Source organism: Boleophthalmus pectinirostris, unplaced genomic scaffold (assembly GCF_026225935.1).
Source record: "Boleophthalmus pectinirostris isolate CB_2022bp ecotype Guang Dong unplaced genomic scaffold, ASM2622593v1 HiC_scaffold_20, whole genome shotgun sequence".
Lineage (NCBI taxonomy): Eukaryota > Metazoa > Chordata > Actinopteri > Gobiiformes > Gobiidae > Boleophthalmus > Boleophthalmus pectinirostris.
The window spans coordinates 19,368,559-19,382,462 of record NW_026571153.1 but is presented as its reverse complement, the minus strand read 5'-3'; the positions used below and the strand labels follow the sequence as shown (position 1 = coordinate 19,382,462).

Below are 13,904 nucleotides of genomic sequence, written 5' to 3'. Positions count from 1 at the left end.
AATAAAGTAAACAAACAAACTAAAGGTTCTTCTGGAAGAACAAATCCTACAAACAGTCAGGAGCACTCGTAAGAACAAAATGTTGAACAGAAAGCGTGATAAATACAACAAAAGTGCCCGCTTATTTCAATAAGTTTATCACTTAAATATTTCCTCCTGAGTATGTTCATGTGAGACTGGACATTTGAAATCAGAACTGAAGCTGTAAAACATCAGCCATAGTCTGTAGACACATGCCACTTGACCTCGCTCACTCTCTCCCTCGTGCTTTCACGCTTTATTCGGAAGTTCAGAGGGCATTTCTAACCAAATGCATATTGATTTTCTATGTAAATGTAACGTAAATGAGCAAGGAGGTGTTTGTAGCTGGATACTGGTGAATAAGGTGCAACTGTCACATGAGACAGAATTTGCGAGCTTAAGAACGCTTTGTGAATCTGACAGGCACAGAGTTCTCTCAACATCTTCTTAAAGTGGAAGTTACGAACATTTTTTATGAAGATATTCATGATTGAGACCCAATGATATTCCTCTGTGGGAGCAGGAATCGCACTGCCAACCTGTGGGCCAGTGGCTCTGACCCCTGAACCAATGATTTTTATGTTGAGAGGGGGATTCAAATTCAGTTTCTGAATATAAAAAAATGTCCAGTAGGCTATGACCAGATCAAAATGCAAAACTCTGATATTCAATCATTCTCAACTGATTTATGTCCAGTGTCAAAGATATGAGATTACAAGTCTGTCTGTGTCTCAACATGCCAGTTTTATAAATAATCTAGGAGTGGTTCTCTGAAAACCCAACCACAATGCAGATACTGAGCCAAACCGAAAAATACCATACGTTTTGACAAACCAGTTCTGGCCCATTGTCACGAGTGCCCTGGTTGGTTTCACATTTCACCTGTTATTATTATCAACTAGTGGACAGGTGCACGAGGCTGCCATAGGCTTTAGCCCAGTGTTTTTTAAACCTTTCACCCCAACCACAATGTTTGTCTTCCTAATTGCCACCAGATATATAGACTATAACGGGAGTATGTCAAGTCTTAAAGGGGCTACACTCGATTTTCCCCCATGTATTTGAGCAAAATATGTCTTCTCTAGTTCAGATATATTTTCTAAGCAGCTGAGGTAAATAAATAAAGCCATTGTTGACTATGTCTATAAAAAACATTTCATTGTCTGATAATCAGGAGTATGTTTGCAGTTTTACAGTGTCGGCAAAACTCCACTCTGGTCCGAGAGTTGTAAAAAGTACTTATTAACTCATCACTGTGAATAATTAGGATGCTTTGAAAGCCTAAGGTAAATGAGGAAGATCTTTTGACCATTGCAAGTCCTTTAAAATGAAATAAAAAGGGTCAACATGAGATCACTGTTTGCTGTCTGCATCTAATTACAAAGCATATATCCTGGTGCACTGTTAGCTTGCTAGCTGTTAGCATGACAGCAAAACTATGCTCTGGCCTCTGAAGTTGAAAAAGCACTTTTCATTCATTGCATAATTAATGTGCTAGAAATGTGTTAGGAAAGTGAAGAGTAAGTCGCTGGAAACAGTTTCAAATTAACTCATTCTATTTTAAGGTCTTTAAGACAGCAATAATTGGCAGCCTGATTCATCAGCCGGTTTCACTTCATGGAAGCCGTCTGATCTCACATCATTAGGATCCGTTCACTCGACAGTACGCAGGTACTTTTTTTATTTAACCAATCACTGCTATTTGGTTGTGACACATGTAACGCACCACTAACGGGGCTAACTGGTGTATTAAGTTTTCCCAAATCCTGTAGGAAGAAGGACAATAATGTCTTTCCTCTTGATAAAATTCACCAAACATTCTCTTTGTTCTGGCTTTAAATCCTCAATCTCGGGAACTGTTGCCAACACAGAATGTCTGTCTTCGTCTATATCCATCTTGACCGCTTTGTTTACTGTTGTGCTCTTCCACAAATGGGACCCAGACAGATGCTTGAGTTTAACCTTATGGCTTCACAGCTCTTGGCTGACTGGCTGCTGCACGATCTACAACTTCCGGGGTTCTTGCAAACCGTCTAGTGTATTCCAATTCCTGACCTAGTCACTGGAGAGAAATGAAATTGAGTGGAGGCACTAGGTGGCGCGAGCCTGGCTAAATAATCAGGGCTATACTCAACAATTTATGAGGAATTTATGTTGTGTAAAAGTAAGAGATATTTTGAGTTACCGAGTACTGCATTAACCTGCTGACCTAAAAAAAAAAAGCACCATTCATACATTGTGTTTTGATATTAAAGCCATTGTAAGCCTGGAAATCTTATGCATGTTATTCTGACTGATTAAAAAAACAAGATCTATGAATCGGTTGCCTGGAAACCAGAATACTTATTTCTTCAATACAAAGATATGAGTCTGGTCACCTGTGAGTCTCCCCATTTTCAAATGGGAGTGACTGACAGGGGGATTAGCCAATTGGGGACACACATGGTCCATCTGCATTGGAAAAAATAAAGGAAACAAATATCACAGAGGACTGAAAAATATGGTGTATTTCTGCAGAATCAGTGAGTGAAACATAAAACTCTATTCATCTGAGTTTAAAGAAATTTCATTATTCGATCGGTGGAACGAAACATAGTAAAAGTAGTAAAAAAAAAAAAAAATGTAGGTATCAGTGCTTTACTTTAGTACATTTTACAGACGATACTTTCTACTTTTATGTCACCACATTTGAGAGGAGCTTTATTAGATCTAAAACTGGCCAAAATACTTTTTACTCTTTAAGTAGATTTTAAAACTGGTTCTTTAATACTTCGGTTGATAGTTTTTTGCTCTTGTATATGTACTTTTACTTAAGTAACAAAATACTTCCACCACCGACTGTACATGACCAGTAAACTGATTCATTTAACATGCCTCAATGAAAAAACAAAACAGATTGCGCTATCATGTTTAACCGGACTTGAGAGGCGACAGAGGAATGGGGACAGACTGATAACAATCTGTATAAAACTCCAGAAAGACATCAATCTGGATTAACCAGTCCAGTGAATCTGCAAAAACTAAAAGCTAATTTGTCATTATAACTTCATATTGACTATCAATGTCCCATAATCCTGTAAAGTAAATGTTCAGTCTAGACTTAACCAGGTCTAAAATTGGAACTCAACTATAACTAAAACAGTTCTTAAAGCAATTAAAAAAACAATGTGAGTTTGGAAGGACCGCCAGTACGTAACAAAAATCATAAAAACAGCCTGCTACTGTCAACTATCACTTATGAAAATATTTGACTTTTTTAGTGGTATCCATTTTGTACAAGGTCTATACTGGGACTACATAAAGTCTTGAAATCAGCTCTAAAATATTACCAAACCATGACCATTTTTACTAAGAAATGATTCATCTAAACCAGGTCTAAAACAGGATTATACCAGGTCTCAGATAGGATTAAAACCAGATTTAATTTACAAATAAACCATGACAAAAAGATACATTTTTTTATTATGTCTTCATCCTGGGGCCCGCAAAATCCTAACCACAAAAAAATAACTCTACATTCCTTTTTGTAACATAAAATTTCCACGTTCAACTACTGAATGCTGAAGTCTATGAGATAAGACTGCATGAAAAATTATATCATCTGAAATCGTTACTGTTACTGTGGCAACAAGGAAGACAAAAAAAAAAAAAAAGGAAAGTCATATTCCAGTAAAAATGTACAGGTATGTCAAAAACGAAATGGTTTTAAGTGTCTGTAGAAACTATCGGATACTCCGCCTCCTCAGCATCATGTTTCCGCGCAGGTAACTGGGTTTTCCCTCCTCCTTTGCTTAAATAGTGGAACTGAGTGAGCAGGTGAGCATCACATATACAAGAGCTGGACTAACAGGACCGGACACACCTCAAGCCCAGACTACTACAGGTAAAGGTGAAAATACTTCTTATACTGAGTCATTTAGTTTCATCTGATTAAACGTTATTGTATTATTGCATTATTATAAATCTGTTTAGTTTTTTTTAAGCTACTGGTATTATACATAGACTATAGTTTATGTTTGAACAAACTTTATCGAGCCATTAAGGGAATTATTTGGGAACTGTTGGTCGATTTAAAACAATTATAGAACTATTGTAATGCCAAAATACTTAAATCAAGTCAAGTCAAAAAGAATTTAATGTCAACTAACCTTTTTAATCTAAGGAAAAGAAATGAAATCGACTCGTATTTTCATAATTGATTAAAATCATATTGAATTAAACTTCTTTGAAATAACAGTGCAGTACTTCAGCAACTTTTTTTTTTGGTTGCTGATTTGTGAAAATATTTTGTTCATTCCCGAAACCTCGTGAAAACGTCGTACCAAGGCAATTAAAAGTCATTTTTGTAAGGATTGATGATATATTTGTATGTGAGCATTATTAGTTTAGCTTTAGAACTACATTGCATTCATACATGTTTGATGAGACCACACCTCGAAGCACCTGCTGCTACAGAGGTCCTTTATACACGACCTACATCCTCCTATGCACCCGGCCATATTTACACAGAGATGACACCTGATATTAGCTCCTGTTTATTCAGCTCAACTTATGTCATAGTCACGAATAAGCAAGTAAACAGTTTAAAGGCTCCACATCAGCAGGTAAAACGCTGACTATTCAAACAATAGTTGTAATGTTGACTCATACTCGTTACTGAATTATTTCATGGAAAAGTTGTTTTTCTTTCCATTTTGTGTTTTGATTCTTGAGCTGAAAAACAGAAAAAAATGAACTCCTCACTTTGGATTGCCAAATTCTAAAATCACTCTGAAATATAATATGATCTTTCTTCAGTATATGACAGCAAATGGCTCTTTCAGTTTTGATTGAATGTTTTTTTGGAGTTAAAATTACCTGAGATAAAGATAAAAAAAATAAAAAATACTGCAGCTTTTGTTACGCTTCCTTATTTTGGTGTGATTAAAAAAAAAAAAAAATCATATTTGAGTCAATTCAAATTTTGTTTTGCTATTTTGTCAAATCCAGAAAACACATTTTGTTCAAGAGATCTCACCACAATAAATACAATGACAATAATTTATCCTGTATTTAATAACTACATTTTCTGGCTATGTTTTTAACAGAAATGAATTTCAACCTTGCTTCCATCGTTCTCTTGGTGGCACTGTGCTGGATGTCTGTTGGCATCTATGCCCAGAGTACCACAACCACTATGAACACGACCTCAACTACAATGGCACCTGGAAATACCACAATGGCAATGGCAGGAAACACGACCAGCACTAACAGTACCACAATGGCACCAACAAGCAACACAACCACAACAGCAGCCTCAAACATGACATCAGCTACTACTGCGGCCTCAAACATGACATCAGCTACTACTGCGGCCTCAAACATGACATCAGCTACTACTGCGGCCTCAAACATGACATCAGCTACTACTGCGGCCTCAAACATGACATCAACTACCACTGCGGCCTCAAACATGACATCAACTACCACTGCGGCCTCAAACATGACAACACAAAACGCTACCACAGCGGCCACAAACGCAACAGCAGGAAATAATACCAGTGCTCCAACTACTACTACAACCGCTGCTCCTACTACTACTACTACTGCTCCCCCAATTGAGCCCAATACAACAGTTACGGAACTTTCGGTAAGACAAAAAAAAAATTGAACACACACAAAATAAATAAAAGCATTCATAGCACAGTTTAAAATTTGATAACATTTCTATACACAGTTCATATTAGTTGTGTAACAACATTTAAACATATACACACGTCACTCAGGATGACGCAGTCTGAAAAGGAGTGGTTCGATCATTATTAAACCAAATTAAACAGAAGAGCACTGAATCACTAAATAATTGTACTAACAAATTAGTGGATTGTTAGCATCATTTGTAATTTAATTTGATGTTGTCACATCACCCACCCTGAATGGAACATGTTAAACAGGTAAAAGGGAGGAGAAAAGGAGAACATTACAAACGAATTTTGTCTAGTTACGTATGTCTTCACCTTAACCTTTATTCACATTTACATACACCTTACCTTTAATTGTGACCAAACCCAGAGCTAAACGTGAACTACACCATGACTAAACCAAGACTAGAACTTAACCAAGCCAAGTCTACATCAGGACTAAACCAGGTTTAAAACAGTCAGAACCTATTTACACTATAGTCAAATAGTGAATGCTTTAAATAAAAAATAAAAAGAGATTGGAAATAATAGAAATAAAAACAACTTTAGGTTAAATCTGGTAATGAAAATCTAGTTTACTTCTCATTTTAAAGTTCAGGTTCCTAGTTTGTGAATGTTGTTAACTGACAATGATTTTTGTTCCAGACCAATATCACCAGAGACCAGTGTCAAAAGGAGAAGCTGTGTGCAGCCCAACCCGACAGCTGTGACCCTGAAGTGGCTGGCTCTTGTTACTTTGTCGGAGTGAAACAATCAAGCGGACAAAACATGGACTTTGAGCTGTCCGGAGAGACTGATGGCTATCTGGGCTGCACTCTGAAGCCAACTGCTGTAAGTTAAAGGACCTCTACCTGATTTCACACCATGAGTCAGGAACATGTTTCAGTTGGCCCCACCCACTTAATCCTCTGTGCAACTGTGATAAAGCAGGTCACAAAAATGAACTCTACACACAGCCTGACCCCTGATTACATGAGAAAACCCCATGTAAAATGAATAGATTATATTTCTCAATCTTTCTTTTGCCACACAATGCATCATGTAAAGACGATTTATCGTGACAAGAATAGCAAAAGGGCAAATTCAATGTAAGTTAATCTTTTCTTGTATTTGCAGGGTGACGAGACGGCTTACTTGTGTGTCAAAACCAAAAACAAACTGATCTTCATTGGCGCTAAGCTCGTGAATGGAAAATTCACAAATCAAACGGTGAGTGAATGTTATTTAAGAAATCAGTAAATGTTGTTTTCACTTAGTTGTGAATGAGTTTCAGACAAACAATTCCTTTCTGATTTGAAGAACCTTTCCCCATTCAGAAGATATATTTTAGATCTGAATTGCTTTGAATTGCCACAGAGGACAGTTGCCATAGCTTTAAATCCATGAGTGCATTTCATGATAGGAATTTTAAGGATTTGCAAAATATAAATTAAGACATACTTTATTGTACCTGGAGAGAGATTTGCCTCCTGCTGCAACCTATGAAACCCATCTCCGTCTTGCTAAACTTGCTCAGGACTAATCTGACTTGAATGTTCCAAAATATTAAGTCCATATTTTCATCAGAATGTATGTTTTAATATATTATAGGTCACCTTGTGTATTATTAGACTATAGTTCTTCACAATTTTGTAAGATATCAGACTTAATAGTCTGTTTCAACCTTGTCATTTCTACAAATGCGTAATCATTCAGTAATTTCTACAAATGCTAACTTGAAATGCTTTTCCACCTCAGGTCCTTGTGAACAAAGTGAGAGCTGTCATGAATGGAAAAAAGATTCAGTGCTCTTTCTCTGCCACTGTCCCCAACGCTACAGCCAGGTCTGCGGACACCACCTTTGAAGTGTCTGTGGTCACTGGAACTTATAACGAAAGTAAGTCATGTTCAGTGCAATAGGTCTCCAAACTTTGACAAATATGCGATAATGGCCATAAATAAGCACACACTTAATCATACAAGTTCATGACAGCTGAAGTTTGAAGGGCCCATATTACACTATGTTATAATATTGTTACCATCTCAAAACAATCCTGGAGTTGTGCTTTCTTTAATTCACACATGTATAACACACAAACCCTGCATATTTAGCCTCTCAAACAGAAAATACTCCAATGTTCCACCTTGTAATGCCATGTGCTCCACTGTGTTTTTTAAACTCCATACACCTTCACTAGAAACATTGAATGATTTCAGCCCTGGTATTGCCAATCTCTACAAAACAAAAGGTTCAGAAGTACCTGTTTACTTGAGAACATGACCAACAACATGACATCACGAGGTGGAACACAAACTTATAATAAAGGATTACTCAAACATGTGAATGAAACAAAACTCAACTTCAGGTAACAGCATTATAACATGGCTTAACCTTCAATTTCGCATAATACCTTTAAGAGTTTATAATTAAATTTAAGACCTAAATTGCTTTTATTCTCTTTTTTTATTTTATTGCCTAAGTTTGAGTGCTTTGGAAATTTAAGATAGTATCTTTAAACACAAAAAAATCAAATCAATCTTTCCCTTTCAGCCACAGGACAGCCTAGTGCCCCAACAACTCAACTTAGGACAGCTCCAGTGGACCTGACCAACCCAAAAGCTGACACCAACAACACACTGACCAACTCCACTGCTGCCCCCGCCACCACCACAGCAGGAACTGTGCCCCTGCCGTCCGTCTCCACTGGTACGAGCAAGTATTACACTATTACACTGTACACAAGCAAGCAAAGAGTTTTACTGTTCAACATTTTTATACAGCTTGCACCTAAACTTTATATCTCATAGTTTCATATATAAATTATGAAAGTAGCCATTTGTGAAACAGAATCAGACAATAATTCCTATATGTTTTAAAAGACATAATAATAAAGATGAAAAAAGGTGACGTCACAAAAAATACAGTTAAGGTTATGAATATTATAACAAAGGAAAACAGGGAAGGTAGTTTTGCTCGAACCACAAGTTCCACATTTAACTTCTGTTAGTTCATAGTTTGTATTCAGTGGAATTGTAGTTTCACTTTTTTTGGAATGGAAGTATAAAGGCAGTTTCTAGATTTTCCATTTTGTTTATTCATTTATTCATTCTTGAGTCTGTTTTTTTTGCAGCTCTTCTGATCGTTCTGGGTGTTCTGAGTCTGGCCTGGCTGTGAAGAACCTGAAACCTCCTTCTTAAGAAAAAGGAAAGCTAAAACCAAAGCTAATCATAAAGTTACATACAAAAGAAAACTGTAAAACAAACATTAGTTATATTATACAATTTAAGATATGAATCAAATTTGAATATTTTTAAATTCTAATATTTTTAAATTCTATACATTCTCCCTATACTTCCTTTTCTACCAAAAAGCATAGCTAAACTTTGGGCTGGGGACCGTTTACAGATTTACTAATGACAGTAAAAAAAATATTGGTACCGAAAACTGGTGGCAAAGCAATAAAACAAAAAAAGTAGAAAGTACAGGTTATACTGGTGGGTGAACATAATCACTTCTAAGATCATAAAACACAATAATACATTTAACAGCAAAGATACCAGAAAAAGTATTCTCCTATACCAGACATTAATGAACTTCTCAAAATAAAAAGAAAAATAATAATGGTACCCAGCCCTAGTTACGAGCTATAGAAGGTGTGCAATAGACAGACAATAGAGATATCTTGAAGCTTTATATAAAGACGGTGGTATTGAATTACCACAAAACGTGAAAGGAGGAGGCGTGGCTAAGGTCCCTTTTGTGTTTGAAAGGGAAGAAGGCGTTTATAATGGTTACTGTGGTTACTAAAGTATGAGACAAGCTGGAACCTGTCTCATGACCTAATATACTCAGGACAATGGAGCTCAACATTGACTATTTTCCCATAGACTTTAATATGATGGTCGTAACATGAAACTACAACTGGTTCAAAACAATTCAATACAGTTACAGCTGAAACCTAAACACCATTATACTGTCATTTACTCAAAGTATATATCACAGAGAGCCCTTTGAGTTTTATTACAAAGTGGTTTTAGTCATAGGATCTGGCAATCCAAAAGTGACAGGTTCATTCTGCTTTCTGATTGGACTATCAGCCCGAGAACCAAAACAACATGTAAATAGCATATACACCTTTACATCATAGAGATTAATTTAACAAATTAATACAATTACATTTTGCATCTGAAACTTAAAAATATGAGTAAATCTGCTATTTCAACAATTCTGTAATTTTACATTCATTCCTTATCATAGCCTTCAAAAAGTCTATGGGTAAAAAGAATATTACTTAAAGTCTCCATATCATATGAATTTCTATAAAGCACTTAAAGTAACCAGGACCTATGCTATAAGCCATTCTCTTATATTCCTTTATTTTATTTAGTGTTTGTTTGTTTTTTTTTCACTGAAATGATGCCATTAAAGGGCAGATTGTGTTCTCATGTTTAAGTTTATCTCCATGAATGAGTTGTTTAAATCTATTTTATTATGACGCCTAGTTGGGCTGATAAATACTGTATGTATGTGTGTGCGTGTTTGTGAGTGTGTGTGCGTGCATGTGGCAAGACAAGACTGGGAAACATGAATGCTATAAATTATATGAAATTATTATTCTTGAACTGATTTTTGCACATTACAGATATTTTACATAAAAATTGTTCTTAATATTTTTTGAAAATAAAATATTCTTTGAAGTTGTCTTGTTTTTTTTGTTTTTTTTCTCCCACTCCTACATGTGACTCTGAAAAGACAGATATAGGCAATACAAAAATACTGTAAAGATAGAAGGGCTGATGGAAGTAGTTACTAGTTACAAGTCAGATCTGTGGAGAGGAGACCCCTGCTTATAGTCACAATATTTGTACATGTCTAACGTCTCAGTCCATCACAAATATTTGACAAAACCTCCACTGATTAATGCTTGGCTGCCGGGATACTGGGGTTTAAAGTCGTGAGGATTCAGATCAGAGAGAGGCCTTTTAGATTGAATAAACCAACTGGATTTCAGCTTTGAAACTGGCAACCTAAATAAGAGACTCATGTAAGGCTTTCTGATAAACAAATCACCACATTCTAATACAAACAACTTGACCATCATGTTCAATGTTTATTTTTTATTTTTGTAAATAAGAATAAATCAGGATTACGACTGCTATCAGTAAAAGCTATACTTGATTGGAACATTTTTACCTCATATCTCGGGACACAGACTCATATTACACCATTACACCGTGGCTCATATTACCCCATTTTTCATCTATGTTATAATGTTGTCCTCATCAAAAACAGACCTGGAGTTACATTTTGTTTCATTCACACATGTTTAACACACAAACCCTGCACATTTATGTTGAGTTTGTCTCTCAAATGGAAAACACTCCCCCTTGTGATGTCATGTGGTAATACAAGAAGTGCTCCACCATGTTGACCTGTGATGGAAATTTATATTGTGTAAAGATTTCTCTCATTCTGTCTTTGTGTTAATGAATGTGATTTCTACCCGAGACCAGACCCTCACAGGAAAATATTGATTATGATTGATTAAATTAATATAGTGAGTTTATCTTTTAGAAACACATTTGGTCTTGTAACTAAAACTCATCTGGTTTGTTAGAAAGACCCTTTGTAGTGGACCAAACAGAAAGGCAAAGACAAGGTATAAAAATAAGTTTAAATTTAATAAAATCAAAAAAGATATAATTTAACAAAGACTCAAATTAGGCAAATTCTTAACAAAAAAGCAGGGCCCAACTGGGGTAACTCAAATCAAACTGAACAGATCAAACTAACCCAACCAGACAAAGGAACAGCGGTGTTTAAATACATGAGGACCAACTAAAACTGAACACAAGAGTGAGGAATTACACTAAATAATTAACTAACCTACTAACTTAATCAAAGTAACAAAAGGCAAATAATTATAATGCAGAAAATAATAAATGATAATAAAGTGACCTCAACACAAACTAAACAAACTAAATTCATAAAAACTAATTAGTGCTCCCTTCCCCCTTGTTGAGTCACGGTGGTCTCTTCCAACGGTCCTCCGTCCGGTGCTCAAAAAAAAGAACAAGTTACCCACTGTCCCAAGACAAATTTCTCCCATGGGAGACAATAAAGGATTATCTTATCTTATCTTATCTTATCTTAAGTGTAAGTAAATCAGACTTATATTAACTCAAATGTGTGCACTCAAATTAGAGTACAAGTCTAAATAAAGGAATTAAATTATGTGTAATGTAATTATTAATGAATGTAAGTGAAATTAAATAATACTGACACTATGGAGTGGCGGCAGAGGTGTCCACCACACCTTTCAATGCAAATACTTCAATGAAGTATTTGCATTGAAAGGTTTACTTGCTAATCTTGTCAGGAAGTGACAAATGCACATGAATACGGAGGCAAATCAGATCAAGCACATCTGGACACACCTCTGTAGGAGTCATCACCTTCTCACTTTGAAATGTATATGTCCTCTGATCATCTCAGGCTTTATAAACTCGGTGCTTTGTAACATTTGGGGTGGGAAATGGGGCAAGATGTGGTAGGGACAGACTGCTGGTTAAGAGAGACTGTTGGTCTGTGGCCAGGGCAGACCTAGACCCTGTCCACATCTGCTGGAACAAGAAGAACTTCAGAATAACCGCACTTCATCGCTTGCAGTTAGTCCAGAACTCTGCTGCGCTTATTTTAACAGGGAGCAAAAACCACGATCACATTACCCCAATTCTTGCATTGTTACACTGGCTTCCTGTTAATTTTAGAATAGATTTTAAGATTTTATTATTTGTTTTTAAAGCTTTGGATGGACTGGCCCCACAATACTCACACTCTTACACACTCTTATACATACTTACACTCTGAGGTCCGAGGGCCAGCTCCAGTTCATGGTGCCTAAAATGAGACTTAAAAGGGGGGACAGGACCTTCTCTGTGGCTGGACCCAAACTCTGGAACTCTCTGCCCCCCCACGTCCAAACAGCCCTCACAGTGGAGTGTTTTAAGTCTTGTCTTAAGACCCACTTTTATTCTCTGGCTTTTAATACAGCGTGAGTTGTGTGGTCCTCTATGTCTTTTATTTATTTATTTATTATTTATTTTAAATTACTTTTGTTCATTGATTTAATTATTATTATTTTATTTATTTATTCTATTAGTTTCCTTATGGTTCAAACATAATTCTGCAGATTTTATTTTATTTTTTTTAGGTAAAATGTTTTACATTGCTATGTGAAGCACTTCAGAAACTGTTTTGTTTATAAAATGTGCTATACAAATAAAGGTGGACTGGAGTGGACTGGAATAAACCTTGGTCTACATGCCAAAAACTTATCAGGCTTTGCAAATGGTTTAATTATTTATCATCGAGAGATATATCATTTTTTCCACAACACACCCCCTCACTATAACTATAACCATTTCAGTACTGAAGTAAAGGTCAGTGGTAGTTATTAACTTGAAAACTACCACTTCATGACATCACAAGGTGGAACACTGAGCTTTGAAGGTGTAGACAGGCTAATAATAAAGAGCAGTGTTAGGAGTAATGTGTTATAAAAGTAACAAATTACTGCAATGCATTGCTTTTTGCTGTAACACATGAATGTAAGGCATTACAGGGGAAAACAAAAAATGTATATTTTACTGGGTACAAATGTCAGTAACGCGCGTTACAATGAATTTTTAACTTGGATTGAAGTAGTGGGTTTTTCGATTTTCTTCATACAAATTTGCTAAAATCACAGCGACATTAGCAGAAATTAAATGCCAGAGTTGGTCCTGGTTAGTCCTGGTTCACTTCTGGTTCAGGTCTGATTTAGTCCTGGTTTAGTCCTGATTTAGACCTGGTTTAGTCCTCTTTAGTCCTGGTTCATTCACAGTTATTTTGGTAAGAGTAATTTAAAAGAGCTGCGATAGTCGTATAATGTTTTACACTTTAAATACAAACAAATTACTTTGAAATGACAGTAACAAGTCATAAATAACACATTACAGTTTTAAAGTCACACAAGTTACTCATGTGTGAATGAAAAAAACACAACTCTAGGTATGTTTTTTGCAACATGGCTTAAACCTCAAGAGTCAATTTTGTGTAAGATATGTGTAAATATAATTAGATTATATATGGATGAAATATTTATTCATTTTTTTTAGAGTCTGACTTGTTGCGTGGAGTAAGAGTTGCTTACCAGGCAAGGCCCACGCAATATTTGTTTT

At 35.9% G+C, this 13,904-nt stretch overlaps 1 protein-coding gene across 1 annotated transcript; it reads left to right on the top strand.

Annotated features, from left to right (window-relative positions):
* Positions 1–3,817: 3,817 nt before the first annotated feature.
* Positions 3,818–8,996, top strand: LOC110160254 (mucin-5AC-like). The gene is made up of 7 exons (XM_055156438.1): positions 3,818–3,910; positions 5,109–5,650; positions 6,348–6,533; positions 6,819–6,911; positions 7,440–7,578; positions 8,233–8,388; positions 8,813–8,996. Exons 2-7 carry the CDS (start codon positions 5,111–5,113, stop codon positions 8,854–8,856), a joined length of 1,158 nt encoding a protein of 385 aa, XP_055012413.1. The 5' UTR covers positions 3,818–3,910; positions 5,109–5,110; the 3' UTR covers positions 8,857–8,996.
* Positions 8,997–13,904: the final 4,908 nt, after the last annotated feature.